The 23698-nt window shown below is 35.6% G+C and overlaps 1 protein-coding gene across 1 annotated transcript in view; it reads right to left on the bottom strand.

The window, feature by feature from the left end:
• Positions 1-23698, bottom strand: part of ca (RCC1 and BTB domain containing protein claret) — a 153956-nt gene that overhangs the window by 82099 nt on the left and 48159 nt on the right. The window contains exons 10-11 of the mRNA XM_081742650.1: positions 21102-21307; positions 19384-19595 (exon numbers count right to left, since the gene is read on the bottom strand). Coding sequence (XP_081598776.1) covers positions 19384-19595; positions 21102-21307 — 418 coding nt within the window. The remainder of the gene's footprint in view (positions 1-19383; positions 19596-21101; positions 21308-23698) is intronic.

Here is a 23698-nt window from a genome sequence, read left to right as displayed (position 1 = left end):
AGTGTGTAGTTAGTGTATTTGAGCAACATGTCGTCGGGTCGAAAGTGCAAGTTACGTGAGGATTCCTTTTGTTATATGTGCGGATACTATATTGGTCTGAAGCAGGGGAAGCATAGGATTGTGCCTGGAACAAAATTTTGTACAGCCTATAAAGTTTACTTCGGAATGACGGTTGGGGATCTTGACAAGCTATGAGCCCCACATGTGTCTTGTGGTAATCGCAGGTCGACGTTGAAACATTGGTCGCATGAGAATAGGAAAAACATGCCGTTTGCTATTCTGCGAGTGTGGAGAGAACCTACCAACCATAATCATGATTGTTATTTTTGCATGATCGACTTGACGCACTACAAGAAAGGCAAGAACAGACGTCAGCTACAATACCCAAACATACCATCCTCCCGAGCACCTGTTCCGCATAGTGAAGAACTCCCTATTCCCTCACCTCCGCCCCAAACGGTTTTCAGTGAAGAAGCAGCTCATTCCGACAGTTCAGATAGTTCGTTCGTTTTGGAAGATAGTGAGAAACCTCATTTACTGAACCAAAAAGAACTAGATGATCTGATTAGAGATCTACAATTACACAAAAATAAGTCCGAATTGCTAGCATGACGACTCAAAGAGTGTAACTTTCTATTTCCTTCGTGCAAAATATCTATGTACAGAAGCAGACACCGACGTTTTTCCGTTTATTTTGCTGTTGAGGATTTATTGTGCTACTGTACAGATATCGGTGGTCTTTTCAGAACAATTGGCTTTCAATGTGAAACAATGGAATGGCGACTGTTCATGGACAGTTCGAGTACTAATTTGCAGGCTGTTATTTGCACAAGAGAAACCAGTATCCTTTAATCCTTGTTGCATATTCCATCCACATGAAGGAAAGTTATTCAAGTGTGAAGCTGATATTGGGGAAAATTAAATATGAGGAACATCAATGGGTCGTGTGTGGGGATTTCAAAATTATTGGTTTTCTGCTTGGGTTGCAAAACTAAATATTCCTGCTTTCTATGTCTGTGGGACAGTCGGGCAACTAACCAGCATTATGACCAAACCGTGTGGCCTGAAAGAACGGAGATTATTCCAGGAACACATAATGTGATAAATGAAGCATTAGTGCCCAGGGAGAAGATTCTCATGCCAACATTACATATTAAGCTGGAATTGACAAAACAATTTGTGAAAGCTCTGGATCGCAATTCATTTGCCCTACAATGTATCAAACAAATGTTTCCAGCTTTATCAGAGGTAAAAGTTCTGGTTGGCATTTTCACAGGGCCTCAGATTCGTGTCATGCTTAATAGTGTTACACTTAAACAAAAGATGACGGAGTTGGAAAAAAAAAAAAAAAAAAAAACACTTGGGAGGTCTTTCATAAGTTGGTGACGGGATTTCTTGTGCATAACCGAAGTGAAGCATTTGATCACCAAGTTAAGACACTCACTGATCAATATCGAGCATTGGGATATAGAATGTCTTTAAAATTACATATGCTTCATTCACACTTGGATTTCTTTAGGGAGAATTTACGAGATGTTACCGAAGCGCACGGGGAACATATCCGTAAGGACATTCAGGTAATGGAAAGCAGATACCAAGGAAGGTGGGACTGTTCAATGATGGGTGATTTTATTTGGGGGTTAGTCCGTGACGAAGTGAACGTTTCCCACAAAAGAAAAAGAACCACTAACCTTCACTTCTGATTACGGAATTCCAGTACTTGATGAACACTTTCCTCCAATCTCACGTACGTTTGTATATTTTTATAAGAAATGTAATTTTCATATATTTTGATATTTATGTATTGTTATGTAGATTTTTGTTAACCCAGAAAGTTGATGTCCAAAATGTGTGTGTTATGTTTGTAGTTCAATGTTCCTATAAGATACAATTATATAATATGTTACTGTTTCAATAAAATCGGATATGCTTATATCATCACAAATTTTGACATTACGGGAAAATAACTGTCATACTCGTGTTCAGCGGGTGCAAATCATTAAGAAACCAATGAAAAATCAACAGAAGCATGACTACAATGTCTGTGTTATACTTGTAGTTCAATGCTTCTAAGATACAATTGTATAATATGTTACTGTTTCAATAAAATCTGATATGCTTATATCATCACAAATTTTGACATTACGGGAAAATAACTGCCATACTCGTGTTCCGCGGGTGCAAATCATTAAGAAACCAATGAAAAATCAACAGAAGCACAACTACAATGTTTGTGTCATGCTTGTAGTTTAATGTTCCTATAAGATACAATTATATAATATGTTATTGTTTCAATAACATCTGATATGCTTATATCATCACAAATTTTGACATTACGGGAAAATAACTGCCATACTCGTGTTCATCGGATGCAAATAATTAAGAAACTGACGAAAAACCAACATCAGCAGGACCTTGATCAAAATTTGTATACCAGTGAATTATTGATCCTGATGAAAATGGCAGCGCTACGTATGCAATATGGGAAAGCAAGGATATTGTTAAAAAACTATGCCACTTTCTGTTTTCGTACTGTACATTGCTGGTTTAATTGTAAGAATTGTAATTCATGACTACATCAAGAAAATCTAAAGAGAATTAATTGGTACCGAAAAGCTTGATTGATTTTCAGTTTAGCGTCCCTTTCAGCACCGAGGCTATATGAGACGTGGACTTACTGATTAACGTGGAATCCGAACCACATGAACTCCCGCCGGGAAAAGAACCCGGGTCTCCCCGTCAAAGGCGCGTACGCTAACCGTGTAGCCATGAAGGAACTCTGCTACCGAAAATCATCGTTTAAAATTTCAAGATAAAAATTCTATTTTATTCCATGTGGACTTCGCTGAAAACTGGACTGTTATTCTGCAAAGTGAAATTCAGAGTTATCACCGGAAAAACGAGCAAATTTCCATCTATACGGCAGTGGTATACGATTATGAAACAACTGACAGTTTTGTTATAATAAGCAACGACAAAACACACGATTCGGTTTATGTAGTCATAGCCATACACAGCATTCTAAAAGTACTCCAAGAAAAGCGAAAATATAGGCTATAAAAAAGGTTCGAATACGTGAAAATAAGTGTCTATATTCTCAAACCGTGTTAGTGATTTCTGATGGCGCTGCATCCCACTTCAAAAATCGCTTTCAGATGTCCGAGATGCAGACAGGTCCGATAAAGCAGTGGGTTTTCAGTGAAACCGGCCATGCAAAGGTCTCTGCAATGGTATTGAGAGAGTTAGAAAAAATGTGCTAACGCGGCATAAGCTTAGGCAAAAGCAGACACACAGTATTAAAAGTGCAGAAGAAAATGAAATATTTAAGTTTTACGCCGGTTAAGCTAAAGGAGACGGTGAACGTAATAGTGGAATGAAGAAAGTGGGAAGAAACGGGAGAACGACGAGAAAATCCACGAGCACGGTGTTTGTCCACCACAAAGTCCACACGGCGCGAGCTGGGATCGAACCAGAGACCCCAAGCACCGGAGGTGAACGCTCTGCCACTGAGCCACCGCGCCCCAAAACTGCAGAAGAATTCGTGAGTATAGTGCAAGTGCAAACTCCGGGCATTATTCTTGTTTTGTTGCCAGGAACTAAATTCGACAATTTTCGAGGAGAAAAAAATGCAAGAATGGGAAAGTGTGCGACCGGTATCTGGTATTCAACGAAGTCACCTTTGGCTTTCGGAAAATGGCGAAGTTTTTATGGCAGTAACGGGTCACCATGAATTAACTTCATGCTTTTCCCAAAATCGAGCTTCTGCAATTCGAAGTGTAGATTTAAGGAGTCTGCAAAAAGGAACTTTTGTTACATGCATATGCGATAACCAGTGGTAGTAGCAGAAATATTATAAATAAATCATGAATTACGTGAAGTTCAAGTACTGTTTATACTTCCACATGGACCTTCAACGGGGTACAGGTTTCCAGAAGAGCATAAGAGAAGTGAAAACAAGTGCTTTGTGACTATCAACAATGTGCTATGAGTTGTGAATGCACCAGGGTGGAAAAAAATCATGATTTTTTTAAAAAAAAAAAAACATTTTTGTTGATTTTTTTTATTTAAATCGATTTTTTTGATTTAAATCAAATCTTTCTCCTCGTAAATTACAAGTCGCGAACTGAAGAAGAAGCATTAGGAATTATTTATTAAATGCTAATTATGCCATTTAAGTGAAAGTATTAGGATTAAATTTTGAATTAATCCCCAATTGTTAACCTCTCTTAATCCCAATAATTGTTTCTTAACCCTTTTAAATTATGGCTTTTTTTAAAAGGAAAATTATAGACTTTCAGTCAAGCAGCTACATCATCATCCCTATTTATCCTAGGATCATGGTTTATACCTCATTCTCTTCAGAATAGAACAGCTTTTGAAACGGTAAAATTCAGATTTCCCTATCATGTCCCTGAAGCGGGAAATTTTGAGAGAAAATGGCTTTTTCTGACTTTTTTTTTTTTTTCAAATTTTGATCCCCTCTGGACTCCCTTGTGTTAACGCACATATCTCAAAATGAACTGGGGAATACTAAGGGGTGTATTAAATGTGTGTATAAAATTTCAAGCTATCTTGAATAGTAAGGGCGGGGAAAATATTTAACAATGAGCTAAGAACATCCCCACAATGCCCCATATAACACGTATGTAATATAGAAATTTTCTCAGACATCTCTATTTATCCTAGGGTCGTGATTTGTATATTATTCTCTTTAGAATAAAGAAGATTTTCAATCGTATCGTATCGTATTTCCATCGTGTATCTGGGGCGGAAAAATCAAGAAAAAGAGATTTTCTGTTAAAAAATATCCTTTCTTATTTTTTATTATTCTGGACCAACCCCCTGTTTTAAGGTAGAGATCTGAGACACTGAAAGATACTAAGGGGTGCATTGAATAAATGTGCAAAATTTCAATCTTCTAGATGCAAAAGTAAGCCCGCGAAAAATATCCTCCAAATCCCCAGATTCCCTTATAAAACGGGATCTCAGACAACAGTTTCCTGAAACATCCCTATTTATCCTAGGATCATGGTTTGTACGTCATTCTCTTCAGAATAGAAGAGCGTTTCAAACGGTACCATTCATATGTCTCCATCTGAATCGCGGAAAAAGTTTTTTTTTTTTTTTTTTTTCATTTTCTCCCTGGACCCCCCTGTTTTCACGCAGAGATCTGAAAACATCTGAAAAATATTAAGGGGTGCACTGAACGAGTGTGCAAAATTTCAGTCTTTTGAATGCAAAATGTAAGCCTGCCGAAAAATAATAATAATAGGCAAAAAAAAAAAAAAAAAATGAAAATGAAATCTTTAAGTTTAACGTCCCACGGTTATGCCGGTTAGGCTAAAGGAGACGGTGATAATGAGAAATGAGTGAAATGGTGGAATGAAGAAAGTGGGAGGAAACGGGAGAACCCCGAGAAAACCCACGAGCACGGTGTTTGTCCACCACAAAGTCCACACGGCGCGAGCTGGGATCGAACTAGGGACCCCAAGCACCGGAGGTGAACGCTCTACCACTGAGCCACCGCGCCCCCCTGCATAGGCAAAAAAATATCATTTTAAATTTATGATGTCATCACACACTATGTCTCGACGCAGAAAGACGTGAAAGCATATGTAACATAATCTACAGTGCCTTCAGTCTTGGAAAAAAAAAAAACGAAGTAAAAAGGTTCATTGGTACTTTTTTAATCGAATAATGAAGATTCGATTTTTTAATAGGATAAAAATAGGTAATATAATTTAAAAGGTATAAGGAAAAAGTATAGCAACATTTATCAAAATGTCACTTTTTTCACAAAAGTTACTGATATTTGGTAGGGGCATATTTTTAAAAAATTGGAACTAGCTTGAGGCACGAAATACATAAATTTCGCCTAAAGTTATAAATCTTTAAAAAAAAAAAATCAGAGGGGATAGGACCCCTCTATATATGCCCTATTATCTGGGAACAAACAAGCAGACGCGCACGCGAAAGAATTTTCGTCTCAAATGTCGATGGTGATTTCCCCGTTGGAATAGTTAACGGTTTAAAAACCCAAACCCATTCTTACGAAGAAAAGAAAGCAGTATTGCTCCGTTGCCCGTTCAAACCGGGATTTTCCCTAATCATCCTGTGCATGACACTTGTTTTCATACTATGCTGTACATACTGTACATTTGAGTCTCATTGTCTTATAATTATTAACTTCCGTAACCGTAATAATACAACAGGAACGGGATTTTACTTATTTTCACTTTAAATTATTTTATTTCGGAATTTGATTTAAATCAGCGATTTTTATTTATAAAATCAAGTGATTTAAATCGCGATTTAAATCAGACTGATTTAAATCAATCCACCCTGGAATGCACCAACACCTATTGGAGCATCTGCACGGTTACATGCTGTTAGCGAAGAACACAAATGTTTGCTTCATCAGGATGTCTACTCAAATTCCAAAATGAAATTTCGTGACCTTTTTTTTCCCAAACCACAAAGTTTAGAAACATTCTGAAGAGCGAATTTGGATGCGAATTGAGCCAAATTTTCATGCATGCGATAGAAACGTGCTTTGCTTGCGATTTGGTAGGGTCTAAAGCCGAAAATAGACATTTTTGGTGGTGAATTTTGACGTTTATAGAACAAAATTTTTCAGTTACCATATTTCTCCAGATAAAAAAAAAAAAAAAAAAAATCGTGACCTAAAAGCTAAATTTCGTGACTTTATCTTGACTTTCATGACCATTTTCTGATTTCGTGACTTTTTCATGACTTTCGTGACCGATAGACACACTGTTCATGTTAAAAAAAAAAAAAAAAAGGATCAGTGAAATTTTGTTTCTGAAGACCATTTCAAGTAAGAGTCATTTTAAAATTTCTGTGTTTCGTAATCGTAATTTCCATCTCAGATTACTTCGGTTTAAGAAAACGGGGGAGTAGCGGGAGGCTCATTTTACTATTTCAGAGCCTTTTTGATCAAAATAATGAAAATCAGTCAGGAAAAATTTTTATTCTTCATTTAATGACTGTGAACCACAAACATCATCAAATTATTGCATTTTTTATTGTTTCCAGTGTTGCCAACTGTGACATCAAAGTTAACGGAACTTCGCTAACTTCAAAAGCCTATAGTTAATTCATGAAGCATTGGTCGAGAATGGTATTTGGTGTGTTTATTATTCATATAAAGTTGAACCACCTGACAAAATTTCAGAATTTTAAAAAATTGTGTTTTCGAGAAAATGGTGCCCAAACATGGCGATTTTTGAAAATTTGACAATTTCTCGAATTTTTTTGCAACGAAACGATTGTACACAGGAGCGATACAAAATTTCTGGAGGAAAGCGGGTAACTAGGTCTTACCAACCGTGAAAACAGAATTTTAAAATTCGAACCAGAAATGCTCGAAAAAAATTTGCAAACCGACTTTTCAGATAAACTGACGTTCATTTGTTAATTTATGTACAAGAGGATACACATGCGCAAACCAAACTATAATAAAATATAGTTTTATTATGATAATATGACCTTGTATCCATCTTGAATAAAGAAAAACACAGCTTTCTTACAAGGCTGGCTAGAATATTTATTATAAAAAATAAACTAGAAAAGTAACGGTTTCGGAAGTAAAGCACTTCCTTCCTCAGGTTACACTCTCAGTTGTAGAGTGTAGTCTGAGGAAGGAAGTGCTCTACTTCCGAAACCGTTACTTTTCTAGTTTATTTTTTGTAATAAATATTCTAGCCAGCCCTGTAAGAAAGCTGTGTTTTTCTTTAAAATATAGTTTATTTATATCCCTATGTACTCCCATGCGCAAAAAAAATTGCGCGTATACTGTAACTCAAGATTTTTCGCATTTATTCCATTTTCCTTACGTTTATGGGTAAAATTCAGTTATTAGTATGTGGAGATAATAAAAAGCAATTCATCTAAGGAGATATTTCCAAAAAATATAATAAAATAATAAAAATATAAGCAAAAAACAAAATTATGCTCGGTTTTGTGTATACTGGCAACGATGATTTCTAGGGATTTTTTCAGTAGCAGATCACAATTGCGGAGGGAATTCAGTAGGGGAATCGAGAAGTTGGATCAAGGAACTGGATAGTGGACTAAAATGTTGCATTTATTGGTTAAAACCTAGTGTGTAGATTGCCTGCCAAATATAAATTAGCTTCTGTAACTAAGATGTCGTACGAAAATATAGAATTAAACAGAAAAACTCTTATCCTAAGGTTCGAAGCGATACGCACCATGGTTAAGATAATTTCTTTAAAAAAAGAGCCAACACAACGTAGCCTCCGTAGTTCGGTGGATAGAGTGGCGGAGTCGTAGTTATTTTATTATTTTGACACCACATCAAATCCCATCCCATCCTTTTTTTTTTTTTTTTTTTTTTTTTTTTTTTTTTTTTTTTTTTTACAAAACATTATAGGAAGTGTATAATTTTGATGTTAATAAGAACCGAAACAATATAATAAGGAAATAATTTATTGGTAGTATCCTTTAATCGACGTACTTATTCAGTATTAGAATACGTGTACTATTGGAAACAGTTATTGTTTTCAGTTTATAGTCTTGCATGTTACTTCCCGTTCTTGAACAGCAGACAACTCACTTCGGGTTTGTGTGTCAGGAAGAACATACGCGACCTTGACAGTCTGCCCAGTCTTACCCCTTGTTACATCGACCTGATGTTAAATGATCGTTTATGTGTGTGTGTGTGTGTGTGCTTGTTTTTTGCTTTTTAGAGTATTGACTTTCTCTCTCTCTTTTTTTTTTTTTTTTTTTCATATCCACAAGTGCAAGAATGCTTTCGTTGAACGTAACTAAATTATACAGATCTATGTATACGGAACACGAATATTTCCAAATATAGAATGAATATGAACGATAATCATACCATATTTCTACATTATATAGTAGCGTGAAAAACTGATATTAAAATGATATAACAAACAGGAATAAGCTTTTTTTTTCTAGCATGGCAACACATTAAACGTAACTCATTAAATTTTGGGAATTACAAATTATCACCTTACGTGTCGTTGTATTCCTATTCTTTTTCACGTTCAAGCGACGAAAGAAGAAACTGTAGTAATAGTGATAAAAATCGAATTCGAGATTTCAATGAATTCAAGTTTCACGCCCCCACATATCGAAAAAGTGATTTTGATGTCTGTCCATCTGTTCGTTTGTTGGTTCGTCACGCTTTTACATGCATTCAAATAGAGGCCATACTGTTCGACGTATCTGGACCTAAGTCTAGACATGAAGTTTTTATAACACTTTATCGTTTCGAATTCTATATTCTCCGACACATAAAAATAAGGGTAGTTTCCTGAAGGTTGAAAATTTAAAATAATTAAATTGTTTCAAAAATAGCTGTAAAGATTTTGCTTATTTTTTTTACAAATATAGTTTGAATCATTGCTCTGAAAAAATACGTAAGGTGTAATTTACTGTATGGGATGCGTTTTTTCGAACAATTTTCTCAATCACATTTTATAAATAAATGTATCATTAATAACCTAACAATATGACACAACTCGTTCGTCCTGTAAACATTCAGAAGGGTAGTTTAGCCTACTCTTCGACGATTTTCCCATTAGCGCCTGACCTAATTTTGTTCATATTTCATAAATAAATGTCACATAAATAACCTAACGATACGGCATAATTCCATCATCCTAAAAAGCTAGAAAAGGTATAATACTTTTCGGAGTAAGATTTACCCTACGATTTTGTGGAGAACGACTCAGGCAATTTTGTTCGTATTTCATAAATAGCATAACTCGTTTGTCCTGAAAAGATACACAAGGGATATTTTATTCTTGGGGATGACTTTTTTGACGATTTCTCAGAAAGTACTCAGACGCTTTTGCTCATAGTTCACATACAATTATTTCCTTAATAATTCTAATATATGGCATAAGTTATTTCTAACAGAAATATGACCAATGGGTACTTTACTTTTGGACATAAGTTGCTTCGAACAAAGTTTTCCACATTATTTTATTCGCATTTCCCAAATAAATGTTTCAGTAATAGCTACAGCCTAACACGAGTCAGTTTAAGAAATTCGAGCGAGAAAATTCAGTGCGTTTCATCCGTACCCATTCTTAAATATATTTTTAAATGTTACACCTAATCACAATTTTCCTAACAAAATCGAAACTTCTATTTAAATGTGCCTTGTTGTTGCCAAATGGTTCAAGTCCATTGGTTCTGGATTTGATTCCCGGCGAGAGCTAGTGTATTTTTATCCAACGTTAAGATATAGGTAATAAGTAGGTGCAAAGAGAAAAGGTTGAAACAAGCCTAACCAACCTAATAAATAATACAAAGAAATAATACAATATTACGAAATTATAGAAGAAACGTTGTTAATATTAGATATTTGCGTGTGAGATTGTCCAACCGATGACTGTCAACTCCAAAGGTAAGAAAGTGAAACATCCAATACCAGGTTAATCAGTGGTCTCTAGGTAAACCTATCCTACTAGGAAGTGATTGAGATACCAAAAAATGTTGTAATCGCTGGGAGACATGTTAGGAGAATACATTGGGTGAGAGACTTTAATTCATGAATAGTCTGCACCTTCGTTGGTGTATTGAAGTGCGTAGGTGGTGTGTGTTTAGCACATCGGGTTTCTTTGTTGTTAGTCCCAGCTTTCTAGACCGGATGCAGTTATTCCCGGTAGAAAATACCAAAAAAAAAAAAAAAAAAAAAAAAAAAAAAAATACATTTCTATTACTATTAAAGTAAATAATTACACTCATTCCCTCAATGTGATACTTGTTTGTTTAATTGTATACAGAGAGCTGATCCGTGGAAAAATCGTTCACAATAATAAATAAAATAAACTCGACAAATATTCTTGTAAATAATAGGTAAAAGTTTGCGTCACACTGTTCATTTTGCTGGGCACGCCAGTGTGCCACGTTATCCGGTTGTGGCACACTGGAATATAGGGTATGGCTTTCTAATTTTTCCCAACTATTTTAACTGCTTCAATTGAAATGAATTTATAATAATAAGAGAGTGAATTTAGTCTTCTTACCCTTCGATTTAGAAATAAGGTCCGCTAGAATTGTATATATAAAAAATAATAATACTCAGAATTTTATAGAGTGGTTTGTTTTATTCGAAATGACATACTTCCTGCAACTGTTTGGGTTGGAATTATTTGAAATCAAATCTTTAAGTTTTACGACCCACGGTTATACCGGCTAGGCTAAAGGACACGGTGATGATGAGAAATGAATGCAATGGTGGAATGAAAAAAGTGGGAGAAAACGGAAGAACCCCGAGAAAACCAATGCACATGGTGTTTCTCCACCACAAAATTCACTTGGTGCGAGCTGGGGTCGAACCAAGAATCCCATGCACCAAAGGTGAACGCTTTATCACTGAGCCACCGCGGCCCCTCTGAAATTATTTATAGGAGAGAGTGACTACTTTTATGAAAACTTGATATCGAACACATTTGTTTAAAAATACCAGCTTTTTGTGAAATATTGCTTAATATTCAGGAAAACCTAAGTCAATAATAAAATAATAATAATAATAATAATAATAATAATAATAATAATAATAATAATAATAATAATAATAATAATAATAATAATAGTTATTATTATTATTATTATTATTATTATTATTATTATTATTATTATTATTATTATTATTATTATTATTATTATTATTATTATTATTATCTTAAATTAAAAACTCTCTGGACCTAGTGCATTGGCACAATTCCACGAATCAAAAAGAATGTGTTTACTTATCATATAAGTGTAGAAGGACTTAATCCCTGTTGCTTTCAATATAAAAAGAAAGTGTCCAACTGTCAAATGATATGCTACATAAAATGCCCTATGCAACATAATGTAGTATAGAGTCATCATTCCAGGTTGTCTAAAGAACACTTTCGTTTTAGCAAGAAAGGAAGAAAATAGAAAATACTGAGTTTTAACCTAGTAGAAAGTTTGCAGATTTAAGGGGAAATGCACAGAGTTGTTGGATATAAAATGTAGTTCGGATTAATGGAGTAAGACACCGTAAATATTTTATTGTTTGAAATATACTGGGAGTGACCAAGCCATTACATATGGAAATATCGAAAGAGATACGTTAATGGTGTTAGTTGCAAACTTTTTTAGAAATGAAAAAATTAAGGAAATCTCTAAAACTCTGATATCACAGATCCAAATTGACTGACTGTTAAGTAAAACTGCTAAATCTGAGTAAAGAAAGAAAAAAAAAAAAAAAAAAAAAAAGACCTGTGTTAGTTTCAGACATATCACTCTCATATCAAAACTACGATAGAAGTAAATTATGAATAAAAGTGAATTCACAGCTCTGGAATACCAACAAATGATTTTGCTAGATGTAACTTTTCAGAAAACTTTTTTATAAGGCTTTAGATTTATTATTGTTTGTTTATTAGCTTCCCCATGCCGTAAACGTCGCCAACTCCTAGTGGCTCACTTACCGGTAAATGGCGATCGTCGATATAGCGACGCGTCGAAGGATTGCCGCTAACGTGCCACTAGTGGCAGGGATTCGTCGAGTCGAAGCAGATATCTAGAATCGGGGGTATTGAAGTTACCACACACAACGTAAGAACGAGGACTTCATTTTGATATTATTATTTTAGGGGAATAATTTTGTGGTTCGTTGGCGTTCCGTCGCTTCTCTGCCGGTGGTGGTATAATTTTCAAAACGGAAGTGGGACCAATTTTTGGCTGCGGGACCGCCAATTTTTGGGGACATGTCACTAGTTGCCTATCGGTGGTCCACCGACGCTTACGGCATGGGATTGTCCCCTCACGAGTGAGGCAGATTGTAATCGACCAAGAGTGTTTTGGAAAAATGGGAAACATCTTCCGACTTCGACTTCTGAATAATCCGTTTAGGATCAAGTCGAATCAAGGCTGCGCCACGGGAAGATAGAACAAGTGATGCAATCGTTCCAAGCACTACGCTCGACAGCTTCCGTCTCATTCACGACTTAGACTCTTCAGGAAAAGTAACAAGTTTATTACTTGTAATTTATTCTTTGAGTCAAAGTATTTTGCAATAAACCATCGTTTTGTAAGTTATTTTTACGATTGTATACTATTAATTTCGAAAATTGTACTCATAATATAATTTCCCATCATGGATTTGAAAAAAATTAAAGTTGGAGCAAAGAAAGATCTCCGATCCACATGTCTCTTCACGTTTGATATGGAAGTCTCATCTTCATTATTGACCCTTAATTTATTTTAGTCCTAGGCAACGCGAATCGACGGGATGGCTCTAAGTGAAAACATTCATTTAGATGGTTAAGTAATCAGGAAATTCCTGCTGTTATTTCACGAAACACAACAGATCTTGAGGAAAAAAAAAATTTGCTTACCAGGGGGAGGGAGTAAATCATCTGCTTACGTTTGCTTAACTAGGAAGAAGGCAAGGGCGCCGATCCTGGGGGGCCGAGCCCGCTCAAAGCTCATGTAGACCTCCTTTGTATTTATGAATATACAATATTTGGCATTATTTGAGTGTAATTTGTCTTAAAATCCTCATATATATATCTTCTGCATTTGAATGCCCCGCCCCCTCTCCAAATTTAAAGAGAAATTGGCGTCCTTGGAAGATCTAGTGAAATGAATAAAAATGTGATAACGTAATACTTGAACAACTCTATCTAATGGAGGAAAGTAAATTAGTATTCAACACTTCTTTCAGTTTTAAGCATTTCAAAGATTCTCGTAATTTAGTAGCGTCGCGGATTTGCATTTTTGAAGTACGGGAACTTTATCTACACCTTAACGTGGGAATCGGTTTCGGACCATGCACTTAAGCCGCTTTGCCATAAGAGGCACAAGGGGTTTTTCTTTCGATTTCCTCAGGAATATTGCGAATGGTATAACTTTTAAAACTATGTTTAAAAAAGAATACACATCGACATAATAAGATGATAATCTGATACCTAGGAAATATATTGAATTGTTTTTAATTTGTTCTCACGCTTCCAAATCAGTACTTATGCTTTTTTTTTATTCCAGCCTTTTAATATAAGCATTTCAGACTATTGTCTGTTCTAGGACGATACAATTCTAGTTCATGTATATGCTAGCTTTGGAAATACAGTAGAGTTTCGCTTATCCGACATAAACAGGCAGGCAGAACGCTGGATAATATGGATGTGTTAAGAAAAGACCTATTAAAAGTAAAACTTATGATATAATTTTACATATTACGCATCTAATAATAATGTTTTATAACAAATAACTGCACTGCACTGAATCAGGGACGTATCCAGCGTGAGGGCCTGAGAGCTGTCTCTCTCCGAAACTCAAGCACTTTTTAATAAACTTGTCTTTACCCTTTTGAGGTTCTTTTATATCAGTTTACTAGTAGTCAGTGTCCAAACTTTGGGCAATGTGCTGCTGTCTTGTTATAATTCTAAGAACATACCATAATGCCATTATACCAGCAGGTGGAATTAAAGAACAGTTTTAAATAGGATTAACATTTCGTTTCCGTTCTGTTTTTAACTTTAATATATTAGAACGATACACTCCATGTCTTCTTGCTATTTTTGTTATGTGATATACGTAGCAGACAGTTTTCTTTAGTTACATTTCTCTCGAAAATATGTTTCATTTTGTTTGTGCTATAATGCAGTTTCCAAAATAAACCGGTTTATAAATGAAAAGTAGGACAAAGTTTAAGAGAGGTACAAAACTGTTGCATTATTATTATTATTATTATTATTATTATTATTATTATTATTATTATTATTATTATTATTATTATTGATATTTAAAAACATTAGAATTACGTGCTTACGAGGATTCGTGTTGGACCCCCTCCGAATAGAAAACCTGGATACGTGTCTGCACTGAATGATAGACGTATGAGTCAAGGTGTAGACGGGCGCGCTAGGCGATAGACTCCACAGCATGAAAAATAGATTAAGACCACAACTTGCAGATCTTCTTGCCGATTGGTGCTATTTGCAATGATATACCGGATCATATGGTATGTGGAACAAAGGATGGTCGGATAAGCGAGACCATGGTGTATTGGTGTTTCACGCACCTAAACCTGTAAAATGTTTGTATAAACAATTATCTTTCACTCCCTAGCTAAATTTGTGGGTATGATCACACACCTTGCCTCATAAAGTATAGTCTTATAAAGAAAAACATTTTTTTTAAGCTAAATCCTAAAGAAAAGCCAACTTTTTTTTTTTTAATAATGGCAAACTAGTCCACTTCATCACGATAAATCACGTTTGGTACTAAGATGTCTTTTTCTGTCCGTATATATCCTTCACACTTCGTTGGAGACAAAATTGTTTTTTCCCCAAGAAAACAGGATGAGAGAAACTATCAACAGCATGAACAGAAAACAATAGCTATTAACAATAGTTCTCTAATCCTGGATAAATACGTCATTACAGAAAATATCAGTAAGTTGTCCTTATTATATTGCTTCGGTTCTTATTAACATGATTATTATAATGTTTTGTAAAAAAAAAAAAAAAAATAAATAAATAAAATAAAATAAATAAATAAATAAATGGGATGGGATGGGATGGGATTCGATGTGGTGTCAAAATAATAAAATAACTACGACTCCGCCACTCTACCCACCGAACCACGGAGGCTACATGGTGTTAGCTCCTTTTTTTAAAGAAATAATCTTCATAACCATGGTGCGTATCGCTTCGAACCTTAAGATAAGAGTTTTTCTGTTTAATTCTATATTTTCGTACGACATCTTAGTTACAGAAGCTAATTTATATTTGGCAGGCAATCTACACACTAGGTTTTAACCAATAAATGCAACATTTTAGTCCACTATCCAGTTCCTTGATCCAACTTCTCGATTCCCCTACTGAATTCCCTCCGCAATTGTGATCTGCTACTGAAAAAATCCCTAGAAATCATCGTTGCCAGTACACACAAAACCGGGCATAATTTTGTTTTTTGCTTATATTTTTATTATTTTATTATTTTTTTGGAAATATCTCCTTAGATGAATTGCTTTTTATTATCTCCACATACTAATAACTGAATTTTACCCATAAACGTAAGGAAAATGGAATAAATGCGAAAAATCTTGAGTTAGAGTATACGGGCATTTTTTTTTTTTTTTTTTTTTTTTTTTTCGCATGGGAGTACATACCACAACAAGAATGATAACTCTACCTGTCTCCATAAGCGAATGGTGTGGCTCCGAATTTGTTCATTTTCCGTGTTTTCTACAATTCATAAATTGTACTCCCCGTCTTTGATGGCCCATTAGTTGGCGGGATTTTTTTTTTCGACAAAACAAAAAAATTTGGGTCTTTTAAAAACATGTCTAGTTGCTATATAAAAAAAAGTTTCAACAATATCTGAGATGGTGCTTTTTTTTCTAAGGAAATGGAAGGCACCTTGATAAAAAACGTAACAATGAAAAACGTACACCTGCTCTTATAAACAAAGTTTTGAAACCTATCTATTATGTGTAGTAGAATTTACAAAAGGTATATATATATATATATATATAAGTTCTGTCGCTTTTTGAAGAGGTCTGTGTTCAATTGGCCTTTACACCGTGAGTTGAATGCGAATGGAGATAAGGCGAAGGTCGGTTGTTGGTGTAGGTATATCCAACATACCACGTGGTTGGGAAAATTCAATTACACCGCCAACCTGCGTAAGGACAGAGTGAACATGGGATGCTGTACAAGTTCAAACTGGAGTCTAACGCCGCTGCAGCGAGGCAGAAGATATGCCAGGCCTTTGGTGAGGGTGTTGTGACTACGCGGAAAGCGCAGCGGTGGTTTAACAAGCTTAAGGATGGTGACGAAACACTCGTTGACGCACCACGTGCCGGAAGACCAACACATGTACAAAATGAAAATCTTCAGGCAGTAATTGAGACGAACAGTGGTCAGACATGTGAGGAACTGGGACTACAATTCAGTGTGAGTGAAGAAACCATTCGGCAGCACCTCAATCAACTTGGGAAGCACTACAAGATGGGTCGATGGGTCCCACATGATTTGACTCCGGGTCAGAAGGTAATGCGAGCAGACACCTGTGTTCCTTTGCTGTCTCGTCTGAGGAAGGAGCCATTTCTGAACAGTGTGTGTTTACATGTGATGAAAAGTGGGTCCTGTACGAAGCTCCACGGCGCCCCCATCATTGATTAGCACCCCATTAATCGATTCCAAAACAGCCGAAACCAGCACTGCACCAGAAGAAGGTGATCCTGTGTTTGGTGGACTGCTCGCGGCATCGTGCATCGGGAACTGCTACCAGCTCATCAGAGCATCAATGCAACTGTGTACTGTCACCAGTTGAACCGTGTTCAAGAAAAACTCAAAGCGCAAAGGGATCCTCCTGTTACAGGACAACGCTAAGCCCTACGTGGCTAGAATGACCCAGGATACGATTCTATTCCTTAGATGGGGAACACTATTGCATCCATCATATTTCTCGGAGGATTATAACCTGTTCCATTTCTTGGACAATCATCTTAGAGGACGCCAGTTAAAATCCCTAGTAGAGGTACAAAATGCACTTGATACCTTCTTACGCGGCCCTCCAAGTTGTACCGCGATGAAATGGATGATCTTCCAGAACGTTGGCAGAAGGTCGTCGATGCTGATGGAAACTATTTTTGATCTTTCAGGTACGCCTTAAGTGACATGTCGATGTTCGAAGGTGGTGGGTGAAAAAGCGACAGAATTTTCTTGGTTACCTTTGTATATGGGTCACTGTTAGGAGTATGTGTATTTTTTATTACATATACAGAATATAGGGTTTAATAAACAAACAATATGTTGTTGCAGAATAAAAGACTATCAATTGTTACTGGCAACTAACACATACTTGTAGGAAAATAAAGACTAGTTTTCATGCTTATCTGGAAAACCATGAACGATAACTTACACTCAAGTACGTTATTTTGTTCAATTCAACGTAATCTATCGACTTATGTAGTCTAATTTTTTTAGACAATATTGTAGTTTAACAAAAATGAGAAGTTTAAGAGCTAACCAAAATTTTGAGCCATATCTCATTAATCATATGGTATACTGTTGTCCTGCTAGTGTCATAACGAAAAGCTTAATAAACTGTACTTCGGTACCAGTTTAATTTTAACAAATGACGCGGTTATAGTAAAGTATGAACTTTTAGGTTTACTAATTAATTAGCTTTTCTCAATTTTCTTTGTAAACTATACAAGGGAATTTACATTAAGGCGTACAATTTTGTTTAGTTCAAAAGAGCTAAAGAGATCTATTGATTGGTGTATGTCTCATCTTCGTACAATTTATTTCCGTTAAATGCTAATAATATTGTTTAATTGTAATAATAAGCATGAAAATCTTCGGAAGTTCTGATTAATAAATTTATGTAACTGAACGTAGTTGATATTCGGATTAAATTCGAAAATCTAATTGTACCTTAATATTCCATCAATAAAAGTTGTTGTTTATTTATTTATTTTTATTATTATATTGATTTCTTAAACATATATTTCACTACATCAGAAATTATTTTAACATTTTAAAATAAACATGGAAAGAAATCTTTAGTTGATCGTCGTTTAATTTTTTTTATCCAGCACCGAGGCTATAAATGGAACGTTCAACTTAACAAGGGACTAGAACGGTATGTGTTCTCACCAGCCTGCACGAAACAGAGAGCGTTAACCGTTTAGCAACAACAATTACAAGGAAATTCCTAGTTGAACATTCCACAACTTTAAAAATTGAGAGAGATATATGGTAAAAGAAAATGAATGGCACTGATTTCTATCCTTACTAAAAGAAAAAATCAATAAATGACATGTACTTCGCAATTCTGTAAAGTATTTAGAAATTTGTCATTATAACCTACTCACAACATGCATGTAAGTTTTATAGCAGAATAACATTTTCACGACAAATTTGGTTGATTGGTTTGGAATTCAACATCTCTTTTCAATTCCAAGGCTACAAGAGATGTGGATCTACAGCTTAACATGGGATCCGAACCACATGAGCTCCCTCCGAGAATGAAACTCGGGTCTCCCACGGCAAAGACGCGTACGCTAACCGCTTAGTCATGAAGGAGCTCCTAGACTGATTTGAGTTTAACATCTCTTTTCAGCACTAAGGATATATAAGACGGGACCTACAGTTCAACGTAGGATTCCAACCACTACGTGGGTCTGTATTTCACGAATTAACTCCAATGGGTCTAGAACCTGGGAAAACACACAGAAAGTATGTGCGTTAGCCTCTTGGGCAAGGAAAGGCTAATGAGTTAAATCAAATATACATACAGATAAATTCCACTGGTTATAGTGTTACTCTGCAAGTATAAATAAATGTAATCATTTTGTAACATTAAACTTACTATCCAAAGATGCTGCAACACTCTTAGGACCTGAGGAGTGCTTGCTTCCGTCTGATTCTAACGTTTGAATCATCTTTAACAGAACTTCCAACACCTCCTGATAAAGACCTCGATGTGTTGCAAGGAACTGAAGTACTTCCCAAAGGCCTGTTTGACTAGCTACATTAATGGCTAGAACTTCGTCGTAATTTAAATTATCACGAAGAAATTTCCTGAAAGATAAGTAAAAATAAAAAATTTAAAAAATCAGCAATCTTTTATAATACGTCTCATTAACATGCATGACAAAATGAAAATTGATTATAAAATCATCAAATCACCACTGTTACTGTGAAAGTCTCGAAGTCCCAATGCACTACGATTCAATAATCTCTTTGTTTCGGAGTAAGAATTACCCTTTTTTAATATTTTTTTTAAATCTATACTAACTGAGCCTGTGCTCTACACAGCGCATCATTCTAATATGAGCATGAACCTCATTTCCACTTCCTCATTATATCTGTACATATCTCTTTTAAGACACAAGTAAAGGGCGAGAGGCCTCACAAAGGGAGTGAACTGCTATAGATGCAAGAATTTTCAACTTTTTATTTTCTTTCAAGAAACATGACATGATAAACGAATGAAATATGGGGTTTTACAAAAATAAGTATTATTAAAGATAAGAGAACACGAATTAAGACACTTGTTTAGAGGATAAACAAACACTGGTATAATTAACCGTCCCTCTCCCGACGCTCGCTTGACATTCAAGGTAAATAGTTCCTAAATTACGAGAGACTACAGTGACTACCGTGAAGATTTCTTTTCGCTGCAAGAAGTTCAATATTCTGGATAAAACTTTCAAGTTGATACTTTCTTCTGAAAGAAAACTACACAAATTCGCTACTACAGAGATTAAGTGTTTAAGGAAGTGCTCCAGGACCGCATCTATCTTTCCTATTTAACAGCACGTTTTCGTGAAATTCGCATATTTTTCGTGATCAGAAACAGAATCAATCATTTTTAAAATTACTTAAACTAAGAATGCTCAAAATTCGCGCTTGAAACGGGAAAAATAGTTGTCTGAAGAAAGAAAAAAAAACTTAATTTTCCGCTACGGTATCTGTTTACCTCAGCAACGTCTTATCGACAATATTAAACATGTGGGCTCAAAACGACCCCGTAAAACGTTGAACAGAAAAACAGCCGCACGTTCTTTGAAAATTTCAGTGAGAACTGGCAAATTTAGAATCGACCAATTTGGACAAAATTTGGAATCAACCAGCCAAAACGGCGTTTATGGAACTTGTGGTTTCCAAGATCAAAGAAAAAAAAAATGAAATCTCTAAGTTTAACGTCCCCCCGAGATCAAATGAATTAGATGCAAACATATAAACGTAGCATTTTAATAAAAACGAAATAAAAATTAAAGTGATCTTATTTATGATCGCAGCATGGGAAAACGGCTGAATTGTTTGAAATTAATTTTGCGTAATCTACTTGATTACTCAATTTCATTGGAAGCAACCAATATTAGTTCAAAGTTTTACACTTATTTCTGAAGAACAAAACAATACAAAGCTTCGATCTTCAATTATAATTACAATGAACCTTTTATATCAATATATCCAATCATACTTACCTTTATTTGCTGTTTAGCATAAAATTATTACAATTAGCAAGAAAAAAATATTAACACTTTAGTAAATTTTCTTTTTCTTGATGCATATACTCACATGAATTGTTTAAAAAGTGCTTTCTTGCCAGTTGTAGCTCGTAGGACTTGTTCTACGTAGCTCATCACAGCCAAATTTGATAGATGGATTTTTTCAGACGCTGAGAGATCTAAACTGGAGCTCGAAAACAGAACTTGTATGTAACTTAACAATTCAGCAGAATGTCCAGCTGCTGCAAATTTTAAGACACTTTTCAAATGGCGACACTGAAAATTAAAATATATTATGGTACTTAAAAAATACTGAATTCTTTTAACACAGTGACTAAATATGTATGTAAAGCGAAACGCTCTTAAAGTTAGTTAACTGATCTATATGTATGTAATAGTTATCTATTTTACCTTTAAAGAAAAAAAATACACCATCTTTATTGCATCAAAAATAAAATAAAATAATTACAGTCTTTGTATGAACTAATGGGTGGTAATAAGTTATTTTTCATACTCATTATTGTTAAGTTCTTAGTGCCTTATTATAATTAAATTTCTGAACATTGAGTGCGTTCATCTACTAAATGAGTTATTTTGAAATAGGATGAGGAGTAAATATCTTACAGTACAATAACAAAATCTAAAATAACTAGTCCTTCGCCGAGAAAGAGAGAAAAGAAAAAATCAAGAAACAATATTTCTTACCTACGCTGGCGTCTGGCTGGCAATTTTCACCGCTTCAAAACTCCTTTATGCAAATACTTTTTTGCTGAATGTTATTACAGTTAAAGACTGTATTTGGATTTCATCCTTTCTACCGCAAAGGGTAACTTATTTCGTCTATCTGTATCTTATATTCTAAAAGTGAAACACCTCACTATCTCAAAACAACTAACCCAAGAGATGAACAGTTTTGCGTTTGAAAATATGGTGATAGGACATAACTTTGTGTTCTTGCACAACAACGTTAAATTAAAAGTTCTTCAACGAGGAAAATTCGAAAACTCGCTTTTTTCGGGTATGTAATATATTTTAATGCAAAATCGAGATATACGAGTGATTTATATGGTCCCAGTGGAACTTCCGATTTCTTCCATTGCACGACGCTCATATCAATTGCCGAAGATGGACGGAGTGGTCAGGACGTCCATGCCATATGAGCAATTAAGTGTTATTCGTTTTCTGTGGTGCAAGGGACACACAGACACACAGAAATTTATAGGGTGTATGGGGACAAATTAGCAATGTGAAGTGTGCAGTGGTAGTGCAAAGAGTGAAGTGCAGTGGTGGTGCAAAGAGAAACTGTCCAGAACAATGAGCAAGTGGGTCGGCCTCGCTCCTCGATGACTCCCGACAACATTACGCGTTGACGAAATTTTGAAAGCGGATCGACTTATTCACCTGAAGGACACTAGCAGAGAGCTTGACATTTCCTATAGTGGTGTTTATAGTACTGGGATTCTGCGAGGTGTGATGTCGCTGGGACCCTAATCATCTTATGTTATCAAAAAGAGCAAGCAAATGGTGATGTCACTGTACCATTTGCAGCGTTACGTAGACGAGGGCGACAATTTCCTGGGCCTTGGGGGGTGACGAAACTCCCAAGTCAAAACAGCAAAGCACGATATGAAAACCCGACTCGCCAGTAACGAAGAATTTCGAAGACCATCGACTGGTAAATTAATGTTCACAGTGTTTTGGGACACTCGCGGACCACTCCTACTGAATTTCCTGCGAAGAGGTGAAAAACTACCAACGTCGAACACTACTTTCACACACTCTCCCATTAGCAAGTAGCCATTAGGAAAAAGCGTCAGGGTGTTCTGGATGTTGACGATGTGGTTTTCCTTCATGACATCGCAAAGTCGCATGTGGCGAACAAAATCACCGCCAAACTTCACTCTTGAAAGTGGGAGATTATGAAGCATCCCTCTTACAGTCCAGATCTTGCTTTCAGTGATTATTATCTTTTTGGTCCGTTGAAGAAGTTCCTAGCACGACAGACGTTCACGAATGAAACTGAAGCGCAGAACGTTGTTCGCCGTTGGTTTCGTGAGCACTCGGCGCCTTCCACGCAGCGGACATCGGGTAACTTGTAATACAGTAGGACAAGTGCCTCAACAGATGTGGTGATTATGTGGAAAAATGAACAAAAGTGCATAGAATATTGTGTATATCTTGATTTTCGTTTATGGTTTCTAATCTGGCAATAAAACAGTTGGCGCAAAGACTTTTCGATTTTCCCTCGTCCCGTGATACGAAACTATGACAAGGACTGACTATTAACTTACAAAATCTATATACAGAAAGTTACAAAGAAAGGAAGAAAACAAACCTTAGTAAACATGAGCCTCAAATTTCTTCGATTTATGGATGTTGACGTCTGAAATCGTTAGAAAAAGGTTTTTTGGCAAAATAACTGCTACTATTAAAGTTAGTTAACACTGTATGATATTGTAGAGAAACCCACTCATCCTACACCAAATTCATTACTATCGGGATTCTTAGAGAACTGCGCACCGAATTTTCTCTTTGCTGTTTGGATATTGATCACAATTTCCTAACCATTGAAGATCAGGGGCGATGAGTCAGACCCATTTCCTTAACTTTCCGTGCCTTTTGCAATACCGTTCCAACCGACATTTTTTTATTTAAAAATAATTACAT

This window comes from Thermobia domestica, chromosome 16 (assembly GCF_964235325.1).
Source record: "Thermobia domestica chromosome 16, izTheDome1.hap1.1, whole genome shotgun sequence".
Taxonomy (NCBI): domain Eukaryota; kingdom Metazoa; phylum Arthropoda; class Insecta; order Zygentoma; family Lepismatidae; genus Thermobia; species Thermobia domestica.
This window is presented reverse-complemented; position numbering and strand designations above follow the sequence as displayed.